The 26,795-nt window shown below is 38.5% G+C and overlaps 1 protein-coding gene across 20 annotated transcripts in view; it reads left to right on the top strand.

Annotated features, from left to right (window-relative positions):
* MAST4 (microtubule associated serine/threonine kinase family member 4) overlaps nucleotides 1-26,795 on the top strand; it is a 575,831-nt gene that overhangs the window by 188,956 nt on the left and 360,080 nt on the right. For all 20 annotated transcript variants that reach the window (XM_054684309.2, XM_016953225.4, XM_054684303.2 and 17 more), the window contains one exon: nucleotides 6,731-6,855. In XM_054684309.2, the coding sequence (XP_054540284.2) occupies nucleotides 6,731-6,855 (125 nt within the window). The remainder of the gene's footprint in view (nucleotides 1-6,730; nucleotides 6,856-26,795) is intronic.

Genomic DNA, 26,795 nt, shown 5'->3' with positions numbered 1-26,795 from the left:
TAAAATTATTGCAGACTTGGTATTTTTCTACTTCAGAGGGATACTTCCAGCTTCGGGGTGCTTTGAAAGCATATATCGTGGCTGGGCACAGTGGCTCACACCTGTAACACTCCCAGCACTTTGGGAGGCCGAGGTGGGTGGATCACTTGAGGTCAGGAGTTTGAGGCCAGCCTGGCCAACATGGTGAAACCCTGTCTCTATTAAAAATACAAAAATTAGGCAGGCATGGTGGTGGGCGCCTGTAATCCCAGCTACTCGGGAGGCTGAGGCAGGAAAATCGCTTGAACCCGGGAGGTGGAGGTTGCAGGGAGCCGAGATAATGCCACTGCACTCCAGCCTGGGGGACAAGAGCGAGACTTCGTCTCAAAAAAAAAAAAAAAAGAAAACACATTCTAGGAGAGGTCATATATAGCCTTGATAGAACCAAGGCATGATCTGGGTCTAGATTCACTAATGTATTTATTTTAATGTACATATAACCATACAAGGCTACAGAACTTTCCACTCTAACTCTGTTAACTAGAGGCCCTTTGGCTAAAACAGCAAAAATAACCAGTACAAAAAGTCCATTCAAACAACCCACACCTCTATGGTTGAGACCTGACACGCTCTTGTATCAATCCGTCCAACTGATTCCAGCTTTAATACAGACCTTTATTTATTGCCTCTAAATTTCTAGTCATGCCAGTAGAAAACATTTGATACATGTTTCAATAAGCATAGTAGAATTTTGGAAACATTTTTCCAAAGAACACAGAGCTAATCCAGTTTCAATTGTAACAACAAGCTCAATTTGGTATTAAAATAGAGCAGCCAGATTGCTAGGCAAGCTCACCTCTCCTACAACAAATTAGAAATGGTATTATCCATTAATTTCCACCCTGTGCAGCGGAATAATGCCATTGACAGATGCTAATTTTCTTAAATTGTAGGCAGCAAATGATGCATGAATACGACAGCAACACACTTTTTAGAGGCTCTTGATAGTCATCAAAAAGTGAATTTATATAAAGTTTGATGTAATCACTATCAACTGTGGTATCATGTTAGTGCCTTCTAATGACTGTCTTAAATCCATCTGTTGTCCTCTTTTCTCTATTAACACTAATGGGGGTTTAGGCAGGAATAAAATATCCCATGTGTTGTATTAACAGACCCTCCAATTTATAACATTCATATGATTCCTCAGGACAAGACCTATGCAAATAACGATATCTAAAATCTAACCCATCATTGCATTATAGGCATTTCATTGTATATGTATATAAGTGCTTCCTAATTTTTTCCAGTGGTTTAACAAAATTTTATTTCTGCTCACTTTATAATTTAATGTGTGTTGGGTAGCTCTTGGTGTTTCTTATTTTTTAAGCTTATATTTATTGAGTGTTCATTCTATATTTTCTATTTTTAGATTTTATAACAGCCCTACAAGTTTGGCCCTGTTCTACTCAGGAACTTGAGGTTTGAAGAAGTTCATGTTATAAGTGATGGAATCAGTTTGGGAATTTAGAATAGGAACTCAGCAGTCTGACATTAAAGTCAACCACAACTAGAGCAATTAATTTTTACCATTACTGGCAAGGATCTCTCTATCCTGTTGGGCTTAAAGAAGGTGTTATATAAGAATATGGGCTAAGGACAGATCAGTTACTGGATGTCAAAGTCTTGTCTTTTGCGTTAGGCTGTTGAGGTAACAGAGGAATTGAGGGCACACCTTTGGTCTTGTTACCAAGATTGGACTTTCACGAGATGGCCACAAATAAAATGTACATAATCATGTTAAATTGAGTGATTTCAGAGAAGGACGAGATGGCATGCATGCGTGTTCTCAGTGGTCTCTGCTTGCTTTACAATATCCTGTGAGACGTAACAAAACTGCAGTATTGAAAGCGTGGCTCAGAGTGTGGGGAGAGAAAGGGCATGGCTCAGGTGTTCCTTTCTTTGTGTTCCCCAGCAATGGGTGCTGGTTCTGGATTCTGTTCAGAGTCCAACTTCTTATTGAACCATGCTTGGTCTCATTGAGCCAGGGTCCTAGCTTATGAATTTCCTGTACTGAGGCCTTACCTGGGAGTTATGCCTGCTTTTGTTCTGCCCTCCCACTGGCAGAGAGCCTTTCCCAGTCCCTGTTGCTTTGACTTTGATGTTGAGATTCCTTGTGGTACCTCTTTGCTCCCATTCCCCATCAGATCTCTCCCCTGGCTCCTTGCTTTTCAACCTAGGACGTAGGAGTCCTCCATGATCACCCAGACCTCTGGGGTCCCTGACCTGGGCCATAGGAACTACCATCTTGAGGAGTTGAGGGAATGTGCTACTGGCCAGTTTGCCATGCAAGAATACAAAACGCATTTTTTGCTAAGAATTATTAAAAGTAATATTATAAAATATGTACAGAAATTAATAGAGAATAATTCTATACAACCCCATATACCTATCAGCCAGCTTTATCAAAGCTTAATATTTGCTACATTCTCCGGATACATTAAAAAATTTCTTATTAAATTTGTTAAAGCCACAAGTCAAAAACTTAATTCTTCATTTACACTTCTAAGTTGAAGTAGCAAACCCTATTATTCCCTGCTGGTAATTTTTAAAATAATAAAATATGACAGATCTAGCATACTCCTCCCTGCACCCACCCCTCATTTTTTCTGCCAGAGATGACTACAATTCTGAATTTGCTGTTTATCACTTACAAGAAGAAATATTATTTGTTTCAATATCTTTCAGTATTATTCTTTTGTGTGTGTGTGACCCGGCCTAAGAACCCAGTTACCGTGTTTTATTCTGTTGCTGTGGTGGTGGTGGAGGATGCAGGTCTTATGATAATATGAAGTGTGACAGTACATTGACTGCTTTTCCATGTCCTAGGTGGAGTGACTAAGTGTATTATCTCCTTTAATCTTATCTGCCACTTTGTAAGGTATTATCCCCCTTTTAGAGATGGGAATATTGGGGGCTTGGAACTAAATAAGTTGCTCAACTGCATGTGACTGTAAAAACTGGGTTGCAGATTGAGCATAGCGGCTCATGCCTGTAATCCCAACACTTTGGGAGGCTTAGGCGGGTGGATCACTTGAGGCCAGGAGGCAGAGGTTGCAGTGAACTGAGATTGCACCATTGTACAGCATGGTAAGACCCTGTCTCTACTAAAAACAAAAATTAGCTGGGCATGGTGGTGCGTGCCTGTAATCCCAGCTACTTGGGAGGCTGAGGCAGGAGAATCGCTTGAACCTGGGAGGCAGAGGTTGCAGTGAGCTGAGATTGCGCCATTGTACTCCAGCCTGAGTGACAGAGTGAGACCCTGTCTCAAAAAACAAAACAAAACAAAAAACTCTAGGTTGCAGACCCATTTGTGCCTGATTCCAAGCCTGTGGTTTGAATCACTCTGCTCCCATCTTTCCCGGTGCTTTTCTCCTTATAAATAATATATGTTATTTTTGTATATAGAATTATTCTGTCTTAATTTATAACTTGTTCTTCACCTAAACATATGTGATGAATATTTTCCTGGGGTAGATGGGGCTTTCGAGTCAGAATCTTGATTTTTGCCCATTTGTGTAGCTGTATCCTCTTGCCTAGTTATGTACCTCTCTGGGTTTAAACTGGAGATAATAATACCTATCCCATACGATTGTTAGGATGTTACAGTGCCTGGTATATAATAAGGCCTCAATGTATTTTAGCTATTACTTTATACTTATAAAGGAAGTTTAAGAAAATTATCTGTTCAGTGGTTTTCTTCCTTTTGAGACTTGATCAGTATTGTTCTAATAGTATGGTTTCCCTGCATTTCAGTCAACAAACATTTATTGAGCATTTACTAAGTGCCAGGCCCTATAACAGGTACTGGGGATACAGAAAAGAATAAACTTATTTCCTCATGTCAGGAGAATTATACAGAGACAGTCTAATGATTATTTTGTTTTGTATTATTATTATTATTATTATATTTGTTGAGATAGTGTCTCACTCTGTCACCCAGGCTGGAGTGCAGTGGTACAATCTTGGCTCACTGCAACCTCCACCTCCTAGGCTCACGAGGTCCTCCCTTCTCAGCCTCCTGAGTAGCTGGGACCACAGATGTGTGCCACCACACCTGGCTAACTTTTTAACTTTTTGTAGAGACGGGGCCTCACTATGTTGCCCAGGCTGGTCTTGAATGCTTAGGCTCGAGGGATCCACTCACCTCGGCCTCCCAAAGTGTTGGTATTACAGGCGTGAGCCACTGTACCCAGCCTAATACTTATTTTCTACTAAAGGAAAAAAAGATTTTTCAAATTCTTCACTGAGTAAAAATACTTTGCCTTTAATTTTTTCTGTTTTACATTAAATTCTCCCAAGTTTTTTCTTTAATCTACGTTCAGTTTTCTTTAAAATGAAGCATATGGAGGCAGAACAACAGTGAGGCTATAGTGGGTTCTCTCCATCATATAAACTGTGGCATCATGTAGCTTCTGTACCTCTTAATCATGACCTTTTCCAAAACATGAACAAAGAAAATGCAAATAAAATACAAATAAATAAATACAAATAAAATATAGAAAATGACATAGGAGGGAGGAAAAAATGGATTCAGATTATTAGAGGTTTTTATATTTTTAACAAGTGAGTCCTTCAAATACTGAGTGATTTCTGTATTAAGGAAACCATTTATTCCTATAATATTAATGCAGCATTCCTAAATGCAGTCTATAGTTTTCCTGCTCTTCCTCATTAATTACCTGCCTTTGGGCCTACAGGGGACCGATTTCTCAAAGCCGTTCTTAGTTCAGCTTTTAGTGCACATTTCAAAATAAGGAAAGGAAAAAATTAAAATTCTAGACTTCAAATGCAACATACCTTGCCCAAAAATATGTCTGAATGTTTATGAGATGGTGATCAGAACCACAGAAGTTCACTGTCATTGAATTTTCAATGATAGTGTTTAAATTAATTGACATTTGCTACATTTATTTGCTTGGAAAAAATCTATTATGTAGGGTTGGCAGGAAGCAGGTGACAAAAATCAGTATCACATTTTTTTGCAACAAAATATAGGTTGTAAAAAGAAAGTCTAGAGGAAAATCACTAAGGTGTTGATAGTGGTTTTCTCTGGTGTGATGATAGGTAATTTTTGTTCCTTTGTATATATTTGCATTTTCTTCTTGTGAATGAAAAGCCCATCCCAAATAAAGAAGATACTTTTCATTTTTACTGCTGTTATGGCTAAATAGTTAACATTTACTGAGTACTGTACTTACAAAATTCTCTGATCCCCTCAATAACTTTACATAGTCAAGTCTATCACCCCCATTTTAGAGATGGAAAAATCAAGTCCAGGAGAGATTGACTAACTTTCCCAGTGTCATTCAGCTACAGAGCAGGATTTCAAAAGAAGATCTAATTTTTCTCCAGAGTCTGTGCTTTCACTCTATAATAAAAGAGTGAAAAAGCAATTCTGGCAAAAGAAGCCATTTTTTCCTCTGCAACTAAAATACAAATTTTTGAAAGCGCTTGACTTAAATAAAGCAGTGGACTTCTTCACATGGACAATTGATGGGAGATGCCCCTAGCTCCTGTGCTTTGACAGTGCTGGTAGTTAGCGTGTGCAGTAATGGTAAACTAGTTAATATACTGCAATCGTTATTAACCAGTACAACGTGCTTGTGAGATGCATGCCTGAGGGAAAAGCGAGGAACAGATGTTACCTGTGCTGCAGGGCCACCAGCTACGCATGCTGCAATCCCTCATGATTCTGGAGAGGAATGAGGCTGGGGTCCCCAACACATGGCCCTAAGATGAGATTCTTTGTGTGGTCTGCTATCTTTTCATTGTCTGTTTTTTTGGAAGGAAATGTCTACATGTCCTTTCATCGTTTAGTAAATATTTATTGAGCAGCTATTATGGCCAGTAATTCTGCTATTATTGGGGCAAAGCAGATGAAAATTAAACACAGTCTCTACTTTTACTGACCTTTATTGCTATATGAATATTCATGTCCATCCTAACTTTCCTGAAGTCAAAAACTATCATTTCTTGTGTGTTAATATTAGTCAAGTCCATGTACCAAGGAAGTAATGTAGTGTGAATTGGTTCAGCTGTTTGACTTTTAAAAACATATATGTATATATTAGAGTTCAAGGTTGATGGAAATTACTCAGTGAACCTAGACTGACATTGATATCCTGATTTATGCAAATGGATATGATTATGTATCCCACAGACACAGTTGGATGGCCACCTGCACTTCAGAAAAAAAAGGAGCTGGGGAGAGGCACCAGCCCCATTTCATCTTGAAAGAATTCTGTTTCCTTTTGTTGGTCATGATCTCCACTTTGTAGATTATTTTATAATTGAGTCCTAGATCACTTTCCATATTAGATTTTTTCAAAGAACACTTACAAATGCACGTGCTTACTTCTGTGATGCTGAGAATGCTTTGTGTACTTATATATATTCTCAACACATTCCCTTGGTATAGGCAGACGGGAAAAAAACACCTCATCCTACCTTGATGAGGCTACACTCATGCAGGAGATGATGTTGGAGGTCAGGGCCAGACCCTGCCACTGGATCTCCTGACTTAATTAGAACAAGTTTTCCCAGGTTGCTATTAATGTTATTACTGGGTATGGCAGAAGTAATACAGAACAAGGTTGGCCAGGAAGAGACACCCCACCCCCACCCCCATTGCAATAGGACTACTACCGGCTGCCTGTCACTTACATTTTCTTCTCTTTAACTCCAACAGGGAGGTACCTCCTTCCAAACCCGGTGGCGGGACAGGCCTGGCCGGCCTCTGCAGAGACGTCCAACCTCGTGCGCATGCGCAGCCAGGCCCTGGGCCAGTCGGCGCCCTCGCTCACCGCCAGCCTGGTGAGTGTCCGCGGGCGCCGGTGGAGGCTGCTCCAGCTCACCACCTCCCTAGGGACAATTTAAGTTAATTGAGTTTAACTATATTTAAACTTACCCACATGTGACGTTAAGCGCATATTTGGCAATGTGAAATTCCTTGCTTTCAATGTGCTAATTTCTGCACCTGTACCCAGTTTGGAGGATTTCTCTCAATTTTGGCCTCATCTCTACCCTTCTCCCAAAAGAAATGAAAGTATTTCTAGGCCTTTTTGTAGCTTTTTATTTGGAAATAATATAAAACTCATGGAAAAGTTGCAAGAATAAGAAAAATTCTTAGAATACCAGTTTATCCTTTATCTAGATCTGACTAACACCTTGCCCAATTAGCTTCATAATTTCCTTTCTCTTTGTGTATGTGTGTATGTGTACATACACACATGATTTTTTGAGGTATTTGAGAGTGCATCATCTATATATCATAGACCTTTGTTATCACAGTTATCAACTGGAGTAAATTTATGACTGATACAGTCCAGTTATCTACTCTGCCATCTGTATTTCAGTTTTATCAGTTGACTCATTAATGTCCTTTATAGCATTTTCCCTCTTCCAGTGTAGGATTCAGTCTAGGGTCATGTGTTGCATTAAATTGTCCCTCTCTTTAGTCCCCTTTAATCTGGGATGTTTCCACAGTCTTTCTCTTTTATGACATTTGACATTTTTGAAGAATTTTTTAATGGCTTATTTTTAAGGGAATATTTCTCATATTTGTTTGCTCTCTCCTCATGGTGAGATTCAGGTTTTTGCATTCCAGGCAAGAATACGACACTGGTGATGTCAAGTCCTCTTAAGGAATGAGGTCTGGAGGCCCATCACATCCATCTGCCCCTCTCTGTGATGTTAATTGTGATCATCCAGTCAAAGTGTTGCCTGATTTCCCCACTGTAGTTACCACTTTCTCTCCCACAATCTGTGAGCAACCTGGGAGGTACTTTTAAGCAATGCAAATAACGCTTTTCATCAAAATTTTCCCCAAGAATCCATTGATGATTCTTGCCTGGATCACTCTTTTCTATGTTTGAAAATGGTGATTTTTCCAACTTCAGCACTCTCCATAAATATGTGTGTATTTGTTAGCAGCATGGATTCCCACATTTCTATTTTTTCCCCGGTGTAGACCTTTATGTTTAACATGCTTATTAGAATTTTTTTTTTTTTTTGGCTGGTGGGACCTTCTTTGTTTTGGCCTTTGGCTCAGCTTAGAAGTCTGTACAAGTTACTTTTGCATGGGTGGTAGGGTTGTATGATATGGAAATGGATTTTAAACACCTTTTATTGATGAAGATTCCAATGATATATAAATCAATGTATTGTGTCTTATAATTTTATGCATTGGTAATAAATTATGTTGGATATTTGGAAATAATGCAGTAATGGATGCAGATTTTGTTCAGGTCTAGCCTCTAGTCCTGCTTTTGCCATTAGATAGCTGTATAAACTTGGACAAGTCCGTTTCTCAAATTCTCTCACCTCATTTGTACTTGTAAGATGAAAAGAGACATTAAACAGTCTATAAAGTCCCTTTCTTCTCTGTAATTCCCTGATTCTTCTTTCAGAATAATTTTGAATGTGTGAAATAATTATCTTTAAAGAAATTTCTTTCAGGATAGTTTATGACTTCAAAATTGACTATTTAAACCAAAATTCATATTTTTTCTCTCATGAAAATATTGGGACATTTAGTTCATTTTTATTTTCATTTTTAGGGACAAAGTCTTGCTTTTTTGTCCAGGCTGGAATACAGTGGCACCATCATAGCTCACTGCCACCTCAAACTCCTGGGCTCCAGAGATCCTCCTGCCTCAGCCTCTTGAGTAGCTGGGACTACAGGCACATACTACTGTGCCTGGCTTGGGCTTATTTTTAAAAGATACAATTAACCTGATGGTAGAGAGCATTTTCCTCCATCCCATCCCCAAGTCCAAAGTGACTTTTTCTCCTTAGGGAATTTTATTAAGAGCTTATTTTACTCTGATTATTTACTTTTTAAGGAAAGAGGAAAATACTTCACAATTCATGATTTTTTTTTGACAGAAGTGCTTTTTTAGCCGCTGCAACATTATTCTTTACACCTAAATAGTAATCCTGTATGTTTATCGCCAAGTCAATCATTGTAATTCAAACAACACTGTCACAAAATAATATGTTTTCTTAAGTAATATATCTTCTTTTTGTTTGTTTTTTGAGATGGAGTTTCGCTCTTGTTGCGCAGGCTGGAGTGCAGTGGCACAGTCTTGTCTTCCGGGTTCAGGTGATTCTCCTGCCTCAGCCTCCCGAGTAGCTGGGATTACAGGAGTACACCACCACGCCTGACTAATTTTTGCATTTTTAGTAGAGACGGCGTTTTGCCACGTTGGCCGGGCTCATCACGAACTCCTAACCTCAGCTGATACGCCTGCTTCGGCCTCCCAGAGTGCTGGGATTACAGGCATTAGCCACCATGTCCAGCCATTCTTAAGTAATCTATCTTCTTACTAGTACTAACAGTCACATACCAAGAAACAGAAACTGACTTATTCATTGATGAAATGCCTGTCACCTGACCTAAGATATTTGGGAAGAGGTTGCAGTAAGAACTATTAATAGAAAACATGAGAAGAGTACCTCCCAAAATCTATCAGATGACATTGTTATCAAGGAATCACTTAAATTATTAGCTTGTTTACCTGCAGCTTTTTATGTTTATAGTGTTTGCTTAATATAACTCTGGGGAAAATGCTGAAATACCATGTAGAAAAAACTTATAATAGTACCTGGCATATAACAAGTCACAAATGTTAGCAATATTATTATTTCTGTTGTTGTTATTATACTGTAGGCAAGCTTGGGCACAGAAGCCAGAATGTGATTAGTCATTTACTACTAGATAGTGAAGGTTTAAAATTTAACCCTTATCTTTCCCTTTCCCTTCAGAGAGTTCATTAGTTCCTAATTATAGTCTACAGAAAACTATTTGCCCCTCACCTTCTGTTGTATTAAGAGCAGCAGCCAGAGGAGAGCTGCCAGACGGACGACCATCTTGATTTCTTTATTAATCTGCTGCCATGTGCCCAGATTTGGATGCCCTATCACTTATTTTGACGTGTCACTCAAGTACATGTTAGTGACCTTTCCTGCTTTTGGTACTGCTTGTCGAACCACACAGCTAAAGGGGCATTAAAGTTGATCTGTTTTGTGTTTCTGCCTCATTTAGATTGGATTATATCAAAATTATCTCTGCCGATTACAACTAATAGATCTGAGAGAGAATTGTGCTGAAGAAGTGGGAATGTACACCTTGTATAATTTTTTCTTTTTCCTTCTCTTTGGCTTTCTCTTTTCCTTGTCTTCAAACAAATTGACATTTGCGGAGGTGCGTTGTGCAGTAGAACATTCCTCATGCTGATGATCCTCTCCTCCTGGCCTCTCTGTCTACCCCTTGCCCCTGTCGTAGAGCTGTAAGCCATCCTTCCCCCAACTCCGCCTGACATGTATCATGGCACACCTTCGTTTTTGTTCTTTGTGTTTATGTCGAATACCTCCCTGCTAGACTGCAAGCCCCTTGAGGGCAGAATTCTTGTCTGATTTTTACTTTCTACTTTTCACTGCTCTCAGGACAATGCCTTGCACATAGAAAGCATTCAATAAATAATGTTGAAGGAATAAATAATTATTTATGGAAAAGTGACTTCTTTTTTTAGTTGCAAGTTGAGCACGATGGTGTGATTGATTCTTCATGCTGTAATGGGTGACCTAATAAGACCATCCATCTAAAATCTCTATGGCTTTGCTGTTCAGTGTGCATCTTACGGTTGTGATTGGCCTTAAAGTCCATGATACAGGCTAAATCCCATTTAGTTTCACATCAGACACTCAAAAAATATGTTGACAAAATTTATGAAGAGATTATTAGTGTCTACATTCAAGGAAATTTCATTAGTCTGCTTTTAAGCAATCATATAGTCACATTTGTTTATATATTTTGATTCATTGACTAAGTTGAAGTGATGTGTGTGTTCAAGTATGGGGGAGATTGGAAAAACAAGGAACAAAATTGGTTTATGTCCAGATGATAGCATTACACTCGATATAACAGTTCTGTGCCCAATTGCAACAAAATATATTTCAGAAAAGTATAGGCCCTCAATGTGAGAGGTATTAATATGTTAGTAAGATATAAATGAAGGCCCTGAGGTTTGGTAGGTATGAATTTTAGTAAATGCATGACCTTTAGTGATTTAAATGCCATAGGCAAGCTTGAAGGTATTGCTAACTACCTTCTCAAGGAGGAGATTAATTCCTAGCCTAAAGTATCTAGTTTTCCTTGGCAATGCTAAATATAGTTGTGTTCCCTTTCCCAGACACATTGGGCATTTCAGATAAATGGCATGTTGCCAATTCATCCTAAGTAGCCTGGTAGCTGGCAGAATACATGCTCAGCCAGTGTCCGCCTGCTGGGACACCAGCCGGGAGTGCTGATGAAGTGTCAGATGTATACTTCATATACATTAATCTGAAGAGGGGAAAACTCATTTTCCCATTTGCTTCTTCCATCTTTCTGTCCCTCCCCACACACATGGGTAGTTTATCACAGAAGTCATAGTCATCAAAAGCCAGGGGATTTATACAGATGCTGCTTTCTGGCAAGAAAGATGGAAATTTCAGGAGGCAAAAGCAGGACCAGTGGCAACTTATTTCTTTGTAGGAAAATAAGGGTGTAAGCCTTGATGATGGAAGTTTAAAATGGCTATGTGGCCATCATCAGAAATATTCACTCCATTTGTACTTGGGAGTAATAGATAGATGGCAGAAGCACCATGAACATTAGTTTCTGGTATTTTTCTCCAATTTTCTGATTGGTTGGAATCCTGTGCCTCATCTTTTTTGTGTGAAGGTTTCATTCACATTCTTCCCATTGAGGTTTTCCTTGACCATCCTGTTTCAAACTGTTCCCTATATTGCTTGCCACATATTTCATTTCCTTCATTCATTTTTCACCATAGCTTATCACTGTCCAGTATACCATATCGTTTGCTTATTTTATTATATATCTCTTACTACTCTAATGTAAACTTCATGAAGGCAGAGATAATTCTGTTTTCCAAGCTGTCTCCTCAGTGCCTAGAATAGTGCCTGGCACATAGTAGGGTGCTCAGTGAACTTGTTGAATGCATAAACATATGTCTCCTTTCTGTACATTTTCAGTGCTCTAGAACAGACTCTTGTATATTTATGGTTTTGTTTTTAATCTGTGATAAATTTTTTGCTTACATTATGTAGCCTAAGAAGCTCTTCTTCAAGCCAGAGAGAAATTAGTTATGGAAACCTTATTCAGGAATTAAGCTGTAATCATTCAGTTAGAAAATGAGAATGAAAGGGAAAAGCAGAGCGGTTGAGAGCATGGGGTGCCTGAGCTCAACTCCAGCTTCTGCCATTTATTAGCCTCAGTTAGGGCTGACTGTGTGGACTTCAGCTTCTTCCTTTGTGTAGTGGGGCTAATGGTTGTAATAACCTCAGAAGGTTATTGTGAGGATTAAATGAATGAACTCTTGTACAGTACTTTGCATAGTGCCTGTCACTCAAGAAATGCTGTCATCAATGTTCTTGGGGTTGGTAGAAAAAGTGTTTCTTGGAGATTGTGAGGTAGCTTTAGGTGGGATGGTATTATGCAGAATGGAAGAAAACAAGCACTTTTCCCTTAGATAATTTGAATTGAGGTAGGAATTTAACCTTTTTGTCCTTACTTGCATGATGTGGGAGTAGCTTGTTTCTTTCTTTCTTATCTTTACTCAAAATGTGCCAACCAAACTGAAAAATATCTTTCTAGAATTCTTAACTTTTTTGAAGGGACAAGGTGCTTTCAAATGCTATATTTTAACTTTTAAATATTAGGTTAAGTGGCTTAATTTTATGTTTCTTTAGTGGCTGTCTTTTGACATCGTATATGTTTCTTTCAATGGAGAAATTATATTTCATGATGTTCTATAAATATTAAAACCAAACTATTTAAACTGTAATATATTCAAAGAGCCTTGATGAATATTCATCTTTTCCATTTGCAAAAAAGAAGTGCATTATAAGAAGTCAGGGAAAATTTACTAAATGTATGCAAAAGTGTATTTTTCCTTTTTAATTCATTCAGAATGTAGAGACATAATGTCAGCATTTATTTAGGGTACAGACTTTATTTGCAGTCATTTAGTATTATATCAATACTTCATTAACCTTATAGCTCAAAACCAAAAACCTGATCCGAAGTCCAATTAGTTAACTCTGAGAGAGTATCTGTTAAATATTGATGTAGGAACAATTTGAATGCCCTTGAATAAATTGCTTAACCAAAGTTGTAGAATTCATCTATGAATTAACATTTCTCTATTGCCATTATGACTCAATTTAAAGGCTGCATAATATTCCAGTATGTGGATTTATCATAATTTACTAAACTGTTCCCTTTAGGTTATTTCCAGGTTTTTCCTACTGCAAATAATGGTGGTAAGTGGATTTTAAATAAGTCCTTATTCACCTCTAATGATTTTTTGAGGTGGATTCTTGGAGTGGGATTACTGGGGCAAAGAATATAAGCATTGTTGACATTCTCCATAGCTCTTGCTAAGCTGTTTCTAGGAATGCCGTACAAATTTATACTTTTAGATTGGTAAAGTGCATCTCACTATACCCTGGTCAGCAGTCAATAGTGTTATCTTTAAAACTTTGTTGGTTTGGTTATAAAATTATTCTTTTAAATTTATGCTTTAGTGAAATCAATATGGTTATTGGACCTGTTGAACTCTCATGCTAAAGTCAGTAGATAAAGCGAATGTGAAATTAGGGTTATCTGTGCTGCCTCCTATAACATCTTTCCTTTATTCCCTAAATCAGCTTACCAAACCAACTGTTGGTAACCTGTATTGCTCTTGGGATACAGGAACTGCTGAGTGTGATTACAGTGTGTGTAGCTGAAGGCATTATTTCACAGCTCAGAATTTTTTTTCATCTGGAAAGTAGTAATCTCAATTGTGAAATAGTGCCTTCAGCTGTGGACATTATAATCAGAGTCTCTGGAGTGCTTGTATTCGAGGAGTAATACATCTCATAGTTATTACCCTCTGAGCTAGGTTCTGTTTATAGTGAAGGGATGAATTTTCATAACTCAGTGCTGAAATAGCAGTAGGGAGCCCTGAGCAGATTATTATAGGTCAGGCCTAATCCATGAAGATAAATCTCATTATAGGCTCACCTGAGCCCATCCACAGAGTAGCTGGTTTAACATGAGTCTGTAAATCAAAGATCAGCTTAAAATGAAGTGTAAAATCCTCTCTGTAATCCAACTGCTATCTCTGTGAAAAGATACTCTAAATGTGTATTCTGATTGTAAACATGGCTGGCTGCCCAATGGGTAATTAGCAGGCATGTGAAGGGTATTGCGATTCGGTCTAAGAATGAGTGAGGAACTACATATTTGGGGGAGAAGTTTATTTTTCCTAAAATGAAATTCCACTCAGAGCAGTCACTTAAAATGTCCCCATGTCTTAGTTTTTTTCTTCTTTTCATTTTGCAGAGGTTAAAAAATGTTCATTACCTTCTTTAGGTGTTGTCCTTCCTGGAAAGGATTGGGCACCAGCTGGAGCAGCTCTCTGCATGGGTCTCTGCGTGGGTGTGCCTGGAAAGACCAGTCAAGTGTGACTTCTTGTTATCAAAGGTCCATTTGACAGTGAGGCGAATGGTGTCCATATACATTATGTGGGATTTAAATAATAGAAACACATGCCCTCTTTTAATTGTTTACCATCACAGAGGGGAGCAAAACAAATTTGGAACAGCAATACTACACATATATGTACGTAGATCTCTGCATGTTAGAGCTTATTTATTACCTGTTTACCCAACTGGTGTGCCAACCATTTAGGAGGTGGACAGCTTGTCCACCAAGTATGAAGAGATGATCCATAGGGTGGTAAATGCCTGCACCTAGCTGTCCTATTCCTTACTGTATCTGTAGCACCAAGGACAGTGCCTGGTCTGTGGTTAGTACTTAGAAAATAGTTGTTTATGAAAGGAACACTGAGGGGATCTTAATTCTGTTTCTGTCATTTTCAGAGGCTCCTGGTGCCCAGACTAGCAAATGGTTAGGCTGTTCAGGATTTTACTGGTTTCTGTGTCTGAGGAAATGATTAAAATAATGTGGCAAAGTAGTGACGGCCACTGTTATGGAAATGCCCACTGGTGTGGACAGGTTCCCCTCTGGTGGACTGCTGGGGTGGCACAGCTTGTCCTTCTGGCATCCTATTTCCTCCTTTGTTAAAGTACCAGCATTGACCTGTTTGCTGTCTTATTCTCAAAAGAAACCAAGAAACCCATAATAATTAGATAGCGGTTTGTTGGGGGAAAGATATTGGGATGTAGCATTTCCTGTCTTGGGAAAAATGAAAAATTATCCTTTTACTTCAGAGACTTCTTAGGAAATCCCTGGTTATTGTGGCTCTGGGAAAACATGCCTCATTATGTTTCCTATCTTGCTTTTTCTAGATATAGTTTTGTGGTTAGTATAATGAGTAGTAGTGGTAATTATACTTATTGCGGGTTCATTGGCACCTGAAGCTTCAGTCTACTCTGGGATTCTGAATCAGTGTGTTCCCCAGGATGCTTATTGATCAGTTAATTGGCTATTAATGGATTCCCTCTTATTTGACTAATATGAAAATCTGTGCGAAACGTGGTCTTGCTTTTAAGGAGCCTATAAACTAGTTGCAAGAAGACTTTTGGGAAATCCAAGATCAAGGTGGAAGATAACAACATTCTGGAGAGTTTGCAGCCATGAGAATTCATAGAAACAGAAGAAAGACTTGACTTACAGGTGTCTGGGAAAACTTTGCAACTTGAACTGAATGTTAAACGTTGAGTAGGTTTTGGTTAGGCAAGCTTCAAGGCCAAGTGGAAATTGCATACAGTGTGATGGGTGGGGAGTGGTAGATAAAGGTGGACAGTGCAGTGGGCAATAATGTTTCTTCTTAATGTGATATTTCTAGGATGGTTGAGAAGGCAGAGGAACCACCTGAAAACTCAGAGGCTCATGTGTATCAGTGATGAAATGAGTTCTGACTTAATCTGCACCCTAGAATACCACCACCACCACTCATGGTGATGCCATATAAGGTGGATGGTGAGCCTTCACTTCATTTTCCTAAGTTAAGCTAGTCTTTTTAATTTAGGAAATCTCCAAGGTGGAAAGCATGGTATTTTCCGGTACTTTAGCCAAAAGGAAGTAAGTCTGTGCATTTGTTAGATTCAGTGGCTACATATTCATCATGACCTACTGGACTGTGAGATCTTTGTGATCTGACACTGGTAATTTGTTTTTAAGTGAAATGTGGAGTAGTGTGGTAATGTCCAATTTAGTTACTTGGGATCTACTAAATCTTTTATTGTTCAGGGTACATCAGCTTCCATTAAAAAAAAGTCTTCAATAATGAGTGCTAAGTAGTGGCAGGCATTTTTACAAATAATATGTAGAGGCATAAAGCCCTTGCTCAAGTTTTGATAATTCTGATCCCATACTAGGACTGGCTGTCATTCCAAGCCCTAGTGCTTCTTCAGGTTTGTTTCCTCAGATCCCAGACTTCTGTTCCTCCTGTCTGTCATTTACTTATTTGTCTCTGAATCTTTCTTTCCAAGATGATTCACCAACAAAACTTGAATTCTTCTCTGGATGGCGTATGTTCTAGACAGTCTAAGAATTGAAGGTACATTACTGTTTTCACAGTGGAATTCTGTATTTAGTGAGTAATAATTGGGTTCTAGTATGTCATGGATGAATCTGTAACCCTAAGAAAACAGGCATGTACATTTATCATTCTTTTCATAAGAATTAATGCCTCTTCTAGTACTCTTAAGTATGAAATATCTCTTCATTGCCTGTAACCAACTTGTTTTCCTTTGATTAGAGATGCATCCTGCCTTGTTTATATGGGTGCTTAGTTAGGCTCATACGGGTATTTCTTTCCTTGTTTGTATAAGTGTAAGTTGACATTTTTCCCCTTTGGTTCCTAAATACAGTGATGAAGTTTAGCTTTATAAATAATGTTGAACAAGTGATACTTTGTACCCCCTTTTTATAAAGCTCTGATTTTAAAGTCATCAGTTAAACTTTAAAAAACCTCCGAGTTTTGTTCCTGTTTTCTGGACACATTCATCTCCTTGACAGATTCACACGATGGAGGGTTGAGGTTTCTCATCTTTAAGTGCTTCTGGAGTTTGTCAGAATAATGGGTGGTAGTAAACCACCTGCCATTCGTTCCTCCGACCTCGGACTCCTCTTCCCAGGCTCTTCCTTATTCCGGAAAGAAAACTCTTCTCTATGTAACTCTCTTCTCTGCCTGGACAATACCTGTCTGTACTTTAGTGTACACACTGCCTCTTCCTTGCCCTCTTTACCCACCCTCACCCCAACCCAGGTTACATGACCCTCCTTGGAATAGTGCATATTGGAACCAAAGCATTTATTATATAATTAAGTAGGACTGGAAGCATCTCTTCCTGCCTTCTCCCCATTCTCTCATCATCCCCAAAATGGCCTGAATGCCTAAAGAGCTCAGGAAAATGAGCTGTAGCTGTTGAAGATGTGAATCTAGGATATTTCCTTGGGTGGGTTCTTTTAAATGACACCAGATGAAATATCATGGACTTATATTTGGTTGTGCCCATAGCACCTCTACATTTTAATTGAACTTTGAGAGCTCTGCTTTTGAATATGAACCCTGTTATTGGAGAATTTTTTGGATGGAACAGATAGACCTTGGCTCACCCCTTTCCCATTGTCCAGAGAGATCATGCTCTGCTATGGCCCTAACCTGAATTGTGATCAGTTGTGTAAGTACTTGATTTAGAATTTAATTGTTATAGGCAGTTTAGAGTAATGTTTAAGAGCATGGGCTCCAGTGCCTGGCTGCCTGGGTTGGAGTCTTGACCTTAACACTTACTAGATATGTCACCTTGACCAAGGAACATAACCTTCCTGTGCATCTGGAAAATGGGAATATTAATAGTACCTATCTCATGTCATTGTTGCTGGAGCCAAGTGAGGTCATACAACTGAGGATATCCACTTGGAACACATAAGAACACAATAAATATTAACTATTATTGTCATCTTGGACAAGAGGAGCTGATGTATTATTAGATTATGGAATTTAAGTTTCATTAAATGTACATCCAAAGTTTATGATTTATAGAACTGATTAAGCTGGCCTTGTGACGATAAGCTTTTCTATGATTCTTTTCAGATAACTGCAGATTTGCCATGTTTTCTGCAGGATAACTTGTCAGACATAAGGCTATTTGAAATTAGAAGTTATGGGGGAAGGATAATATAACATTTTTGACATGAGTAGAGTTTAAGAGATGATGCCTTTAAAAAATAAAAAGGCATTCTTTTAGTTACATTTTGGTAGATGGGATAAAGAAAATGTGGGTGCAGATATTATGCAGCCATAGCAATGAACAAGATCATGTCCTTTGCAGGAGCATGGATGGAGCTGGAGGCCATTATCCTCAGCAAATTATCACAGGAACAGAAAACCAAATACCGCATGTTCTAACTTATAAGTGGGAGCTAAATGATGAGAACACGTGGGCACAAAGTTGGGAACACCAGACACTGGGGCCTGCTTGAGGGTGGAGGGTGGGAGGAGGGAGAGGATCAGGAAAAATAACTAATGGGTACTGGGCTTAATACCTGGGTGATGAAATAATCTGTACAACAAACCCCCATGACACAGGTTTACCTATGTAACAAACCTGCATTTGTACCCCTGAACTTAAAAGTTAAAAAACACTACATAAATAAATAAAAAGACCACTAGAAAAAAGAAACCCAACTCATTTCTTTTCATTCTTCTCATTGGATTACACAGAAGATTACGCAAAAGATAAGGATCCTGCTCTTCATGAATCTTCTTTTTGTATAAAAAATATGACTTGTTAGGTGTTCACCATATACAACAAAAATGTGACTTGAACAGATGTCTTGCTTTCTTTTGAATTAACATTTTGTATACTACTACCACACTACCTGTATATTTGGACCTTTAGAAGATTAACAGGTTTTTACTGAAAGTATTATTAATATTCCCATCTTTTTTTGCCTTTGCCAAATTTGGCTATCATTTGCCCAGGTGTAACAAAGTTAGAAGATGCCTGTTGGGCCTCTAACATTTTTCCTGGCTCAGCCCATCAGTAAAAACATTTTTTAGTAAGCATCCCTAATATGTAAATGTATTTTAAAGTGATTGTTATGTGCTTAGAGGAGGTACTGAAAGAATTTTAACAGGCCTGTGTATCTCCACTAGGAAACCGTTAGAGAGGACATTTACTGTAGAATTTCAGAAGGGACCTGGAGGCAAATTCGGTTGCCACCATCACCGAGAGGATTGGAGAATCCTGGGGTAGGTGATAGGGAGGTTAGGGTGTACTTGGAGTGTTTGCGGCTGTGACTATGAGCCAACCTGTAAGGAAGTGTGTTAGCCATCAGTACTGGTACATACGAGCTATCAGCTTCAATATCAACATATGAAATGTTCTAAAACCAGTAAGAAGAGATGTTAAAAAATGAAAACTGATGTTCTAATATTTGTTTTCTAAACCCCAGTTGATTATATTGTGCACCACTGGGGTGCTCATACCCCGATTTTTAGACCCCTGGAATAAACTACAAGATCTGCTTTTTAAATCATCTGGAATAGAGCTTTACTGGTTAAAAAGAGTTTTAAATATTCAGTGAGGCTGCCTGTCTTTTCTTTTTGGAAAGGTTTATTTTATTTTTAAGTGGAAAAAATAGCAGATCTTTGTTACACATGTCATTAACTGCCACTAAATTGACACAAGTGTTGACAGCTATTGTGAGAACTATTTCAAAGCTAATTATGTTAATTAGAATGTAACATACCAGTAATTGCATGTATTCAAACATCCTACCATCACTTTTTGTGTTTTCTTTTCCAGATGTAAGACATTCATTTGTTGCTTGAAAAGCTGCAGAATTATAACTAAGATAACAAATAATTGTCAGCAAATAAAATTGGTTCCTTAGAAATATACTGTAATTGGTTAGCTATGTAAAAGACAGAAACAAATGTTAGCATGTTAAGAATATAAATTAGGAACATTGCTTATGAAATCCTTAGTTTTGGGCTTTTCATTTAAATAAGCCCTCTTATTGCAATTAATATTATTGTTTGGTTTATGATCCTTAAAAATATATTCCCTTTCAGCATTTCTTGGGGTTCTAATTCAGCTTTCTTATACATGTTAGACGATTTGCAATTTAGATTTTAATTTGATTTCTATTCTTTCAAATACCATTTTTCTTGTATTTCATTTTTATTTAAAGCATGATTCTGTCTGTATTCATGGAAGCTGGGCATAAACAAACTGCTAGAAAAATCAAGCTATTAAGTGAGCTGAGAACATAAAACATTTTAATAGGAATTTCATGTAACTAAACTAAGTATTTGAGAGCCCAACCAGAGAATTATGGCTCTTTGAAAACAAACTTTATGGGACTTAGTGTTCCTAGTCTACCCTCTATTACAGTTCTTAAAAAAAAATAGCATTTCTATCGTTGACTTTAAATCTTTGTCACTTCTTGTATATGTAAAGGGTTAAATGTGTCTCTGCTTAATGACTTGGGGGCCATATCTGTTTGAAGACTGAGTTTTGGTCTCTGTAGGTCTTTAGAGTTTAGAGTCTATTTTTTTCTATTGAGAGTCTTAGTGTGAGTGTCTCTCTTCTAATTTGGGAGTGTGGAGGTTTGTTTTATTTTTCCAGTTGTGATCCTCATAAATCACCCCAACACTTTCAGTGTCATGACCTTAATTCTCTAGGACATGCAATATACCTTTCCCAATTAAGTGGACTCATGGTCTGGCTCGAGAGTGATATTCTCAGAACGGAAGAGCACTTCTTCCTGACCCCTCTTAGAATGACCACTGTGTAATTCTGCTTGCCTACTTTTCTGCTAAGATTTTTATTCAGTGGTTTGGAGGCTGCTATCATCCTTAGCATATAGGCTCTTTGCTTTGCTTTATTCACTGTTCTTCAAAACACAGCAGATGATGAAAAAGACTGGTATGTTTGAGGTGAGAAACTTAGGACTGAATTCTAGTACTGACGTTTCTTGGCTCTGTAATTTTGGACATCTGTCCCTTAACCTCGTGAGGCCTGGGGGTGTCCATTAGTAAAATAGGAATGGTTAATCCTGGCAACATTGTTGTAATAATTGAAGGACATAATTCATATCAGAGCAGATTTCTAAGTATTGGGTGTATTTCTCTATATACATGAGTCTGTTTCTGGGCTCCATTTTGTAGTCGGTCAATCCATCTGTCCCTGTGCCAATGTCACACTTCATTAATTACTGTAACTTTTAACAAGCCTAAATAACTAGTCAAGAAAGTTCCCTCATGCCATGGTTGTTCTTCAAGAGCATTGGCTGTTTTTGGCAGGTTTATCGTCTGTTTAAATTTGCTCATGAAATTCTGTAAGCTGATTGAGATTTTGATTAAAATTACATTAAATGTGTAGATCAATTGGGGGAAATTGACATTTTTATTATGCTGAGTTTTACTATTCTAGACCATGGTATATTGCTCTGTTTACTTAGGACTTTAATGTTTTTCAATAAGGTTTTATTTTTTACAGAAAGAATTTGTACATCCTTTGTTAGATTATTTTTAGTAACCTTAATATCCTTTAAAAATAAACATTTCTAGCTGTTTGCTAATGTATGGGAATTCAGTTGGCTTTATTAAATTAAGATTACTAATTTATAATGATTCTTATCTGTAGATTTGGAGGAGGGGGTAATTTTGCAAATAATAATCTGCAAGTAATAACAGCTTTGCTTTTTCCTTTTCCAATCTTTGTAGCTTTTCTTTCTTTTTTCTTATTTTCACTAATTAGGACTTCCAGGATTAAGTTGAATAGACGTGGTGATACTACACATCCTTGTCTTAATCATAAAGAGAATGCTTTCCACATTGCATACTGAGTATGATAAATGCTATGGGCTTTTTTTTTTTTTAAAGCTCTGTATCAGGTGAAGAATACCCCTTTTCTTGTTTCTTAAATTTTTCTTTTGCTATTAAGTGCTTTTTCTACATTTATTGATGGCCATTAATCTTACATTTTCAGAAAAAAATACAACATTATCGTGACAAATATGTTTATACAATATTTTCGTGCATTTGGTTTATTAATAATTTGCTTAGGATTTTTCTGTGTTTACAAGTGGCATTAACCTGTAGTTTTCATTTTTTGGACTATCTTTGTCTAGTTTTAATATCAAGGTTATGGTAGTTGAACAAAGTAGGAATGTATATCAACCAACTATTACTATAATAGGGCTGCATAATAAATCACAATTCCCCAGTGGCATGCATTAATAAGGATTTCTTGCTGTGGGTCTGTGTGTTGGTTGGGTCATTCCTGCTTTGGCCACGGATCTGTGGTTGGCGTGGCTTCCATCCAGACTGCAGGTCCGATGTCTGTCTGGTCTACATGTCTTCCCGTGGGACCCAGGTGGAAGGGCAGCACTTATCTGTGGTAAGTTCTTCACATGCTGAAGGTTGGAACCTCCTAGAGTGGTGAGCAGAAACAAGGACTAGACTTGGAACTGCCACAGTGTCACTTCTGCCCACTGGCCAAAGTAAGCCACATGATTAAGTCTGGCATCAGTGGAGTGGGGAAGCCTATCCTTCCAATGGAAGTAGAGAGTGGGAAAGGTGTATTTGCTAAACAGTAATTTGATTTACCATTTTTTTTCTCATCTCTGGAAGGGTTTAAGAATGGACTCTTCTGTATGTTGCCTATAAAGGCATCTGGACTTGATATTTCCTTTGTTGGGGGACTTTTAATTGATCCAAATTTTTAATGGTTATAGGACTATTCTGATTTTTAAATTTTTTCTTAATCAATTTGGTATTTTATGACTTCATGGAAATTTGATTATTTAAGTTTGAAAATTATCCGTTTTTGCATTCTATGTGGCATCTTCAGTTTTAAGTCTTTCTTCGTTCTTAATATTGTTTAGTTTTGTCTTCTCTCTCTCACTTTGTTAGTTTTTCCAGAGGTTTGTCTACTTCATTAATTTGAAGTGGCTTCTGAATTTCATGTCATGCTTAGAAAGATATTTTGCCATCTTCAATTCTAACAATACTGTCTCATATTTTCTGCTCATATCTTTAGGGGTTAATATTTAGTGTTTAACCTGTTTGGAACTCATTTTTCAAAGGAGTAAAGGAGCGGTTCATCTTCTTCCTCTTTTTCCAGAGATAGCCAGTTATTCCAGCAGTATTCCTGGGCAACTTTACTAATCTATAATACTACTTTTCGCATATACTACATTCCTAAGTACATTATAGATCTATTTCTTGACTCTGTTCTAGTCCTTTGATTTGTCTTCCTGTATTTGTGTCACATCATAAAATTCTTCTCATTTCATGGTATGTTTAACATCTAAGTAGGACTGGTAGAGGAGCCTTATCATGCTTGCAGTTAAATTTATTTTCACTTACATTTAAAAGACTTCTCCCCATTTTAGCATTTTTATATCTCTGGCAGTATCTTTATCATTTTCTTTGAAAACCAGTGAGAAAAAAATCATCCCTTGTGAAAATATTGAACTGCAGCTACTTTTATATAGTCACAGTCCTTTTGGGTTGTCATTGGGGAATCCGTAGTTTTGTCAGTTTTCCTTGTTCAGCTCCTAGCCTGGGCACTGCAGTGTTGAAAGGCCATCCCCGAGGCTGATGTGACTAGTTCTCTTGGAGTTTTATGACACATAACCCTGGTCCTTGTTGTTTCCTGGAGCAGAACTCAATGATGACTGAAGCCATCAGCCTGGGAAGCTGGACCTGGGTGGTGGCAGGTCTCCAAAGGCTGGGGATGTTTTCAGAGACAGGCGTTGAGATTGTGAGGTCCAGATCTTCTTTCGACGTGGAAGTTTGCTTCCATTGCCAATCTCAGGGGCTACTGCTTTGATTTTATGAAGGGAGAGACCAAGCTTCCTTTTAATTTGCAGTTGTGAAATTATAAATGCCTCCAACTGCCATGCTAGCTGTAGAGGTGTTCTCTGCTATGGAAACTTTTTCTTGCTGGCAGTGTCACAGGAGCCAACTAAAGGAGAAGCGAAACGTTAATGACTGCACCACTTTGCTGGGCACGAGCTTTTTCCCTAAACTGTCTCTACCCTGAGTTATTCAGAACATCCTCTGCCTCTTGTGCTGATGAGAAGGATGTGCTCAAAGGGAGATGGGTGCTGACAGCACATCAGGAATAATTCCCCTCATCCATCAAGCCTGACAACCCTTGGATTCCTTACCCTGTCAGAGCAGGGAGAGGCTTGGGCAGGATTGAATGGTCCTCACTTGTCTGGCATTTTAAACAAATCTGCATCTGAAATGAAATTAACTAGATGCAGCTGAAGTTGCTGATGGCAACAGTTTTCACTAAAGTCGGAAGCTTCTAACCTGTCCCACAGGCTGTGGAATGTCACACACTTGCATCTAAATTATGGGCATCATCTGTGCCCCGTCTGTGCTGAAAGCTCTTCATTAAGAGGGAAAGACTGGGAATCCTACACCAGGGCAAATAAAATCATGTTGTTGATCAGGTAGAACTTAATTTAGCTTCCTCTCTCAGGATCATAGATCCACTTGATCAGTTGGGAAATGTAGGATTAGATAACTTCTGCATGCTTTATTGAATATTTTCTATCATAAGTTGAAAAATTCCCATAGACAATTTTTAAAAATGTTCTTAAACTGGAGAAAAATCATGCATAATATACAACCATTCTTAACATCTTTAAGCATACATTTTCTTTTTGTGCATCCTAGTAACATGTGATAGAAAATGTGTACTTTTTTATTACATCTCCTGTTTTCCCCAAGATGCCAGTCTTGGGCTCAATTTCATATCTCCTTGGTTTTCTTGCCTGTGTGATTCTAATTTCTGCCTTTGGCTTTCTCTCTAACCCCATTTTCCTTTCCTGTGGTTCATAATCTGGCAGTGGAACTCTGAGGGCTTCAACGTGGTAGCAGGTACTAACCCTTTGTCATGGGTACCATGTCTCATATCACTCTTATCTACATTAAATTTTTAAAAAAGCTTTTAATTTTTGTGGGTACATAATAGGTGCATATAGTCATGGGGTACATGAGATGTTTTGATACAGATATGCAATGTGTAATAATCACATCATGGAGAAAGAGTATCCATCCCCTCAAGCATTTATCCTTCATGTTAACAATCCAATTACACTCTTTCAGTTATTTAAAAATGTACAATTAAATTATTACGGACTGTAGTCACCCTGTTGTGCTTTCATATAGTAGGTCTTATTCATTCTTTCTATTTTTATGTGTATCCATTAACTGTTCCCACATTTGATCTCTTCCCACTCATTCCTCTAATTCCCTGTGCCCCACTTTCCCTGCATAGAGGAATTTGCATTCTCATACTCATGGGAACCGTAGGGCTAAAGGCATCCTGTCTGTTGGGCATTTCCTCCTCGCCCTCTCCCTAAACCGGATGAGGACCTGGTTCCAGAAAGAATGTGTCCCTCAGGCAGCTGCTTCCCTAAGACTGTGCCGTCTTCCACTTCCACTCCCATCAGTGCTTTTGTGTTGGCTGCACTGATATCAAAGCCGATATTCCTGGATGTCTCTAGATGGCAGCATCCACCTCCCTCTGCCTTGAGGCTATGATGGGAAAGAACAGTTGACTCACTCCAAGGATAATGTTTACTGTGCCGCCCTGGTCTTCACTGCACATGTTTTTCCTTGCCCTTTCTTCTATTACCACATGTGTTTGAAACTCTGCAGACAGTCTTGAGGTGGAATGTCCAACGCACTCTTTCCCCGGCTTCCCTGTCACAGTCTTCAGCTCGCCAAGTGGGAGACATGAATCTAATCATTCTGTCATGTTCAGTCCAGCGGAATTTTGTGGGAAGAGCATTGCTTTACACCGCAGCCTGAGGTTGTTAGGTAGTTTTTTACAGGACTGCTCAGGGGGACTCGTGGATAGTGCTGCTGTCTCATGAAGGAGGTGAAGTGTTAAATGGCAGGTCCCATTCTTGTAGGCATGCCCTATGCAGGCTGGGCAGCCCCTCTGGCTTGCGAAGCTCTGTTCTGGTTTTCTAAACAACTCAGTTTAACATTCATGTCAAATAGCCCCTATTAACTAAATTAGGTTTTTTTTTTGGTTCAGAATACTTTACATTTAAAGATAATGCAGAGGTCAAATCAAGCAAGAAGAATGTTCTGTTTTTAAAAGTAGTATTGTGTGGGAATTTTAGGCTAATTATACTTTTTGTTAACCTACCTGTTCTCCCATGAAACTTTGGACTCCTTGAAGCCCAGCCGGTGTCGAGTCTCTGTGTCCTCTCCCATTGCCAGATCAGGGCCAGGGCACAAGAGAGTGCTTCAGAAACATCACTCACGTTCACAGCATCCTTTTGCCCTGCATTTGGTAGTGCCTGATCCCGTAGCCCAGACATTTATCTCAGAATATTTAAACACACATTTTCTCTGCCTTACCTTCTGTGTTCTGGTGGAATCGTGTTCAGGTGATTTAAACAAAATCTGGAGCAGCTCAGGAGGCACCTGTGTTCTACTGGAGGCGGTGCATGTGTCCCAGACCAGCCTTTTCCCTGCCTTCGTGGAAATTAAACCCACGCAATAGAGATGAGCCAGACTCTGAATTGTAAGAAGCACTTTTGTATAGCACTTCACTGGGAGCTGTACAGGTGGAAGAGGTATTTCTTTTCTGAGGGTACTTAAAAAATGAGACCTAGAATTTCTCCTTGGATCAGAGGGATCATTCCTAACTGTTGATTACACTGTGGCTGCCTGTCAGCAGGTATA

The sequence above is a fragment of the Pan troglodytes genome, chromosome 4 (genome assembly GCF_028858775.2).
Source record: "Pan troglodytes isolate AG18354 chromosome 4, NHGRI_mPanTro3-v2.0_pri, whole genome shotgun sequence".
NCBI classification, from domain to species: Eukaryota; Metazoa; Chordata; class Mammalia; order Primates; family Hominidae; genus Pan; species Pan troglodytes.
The sequence above is the reverse complement of the archived record's forward strand: the minus strand, read 5'-3'. Positions and strand labels throughout refer to the sequence as shown.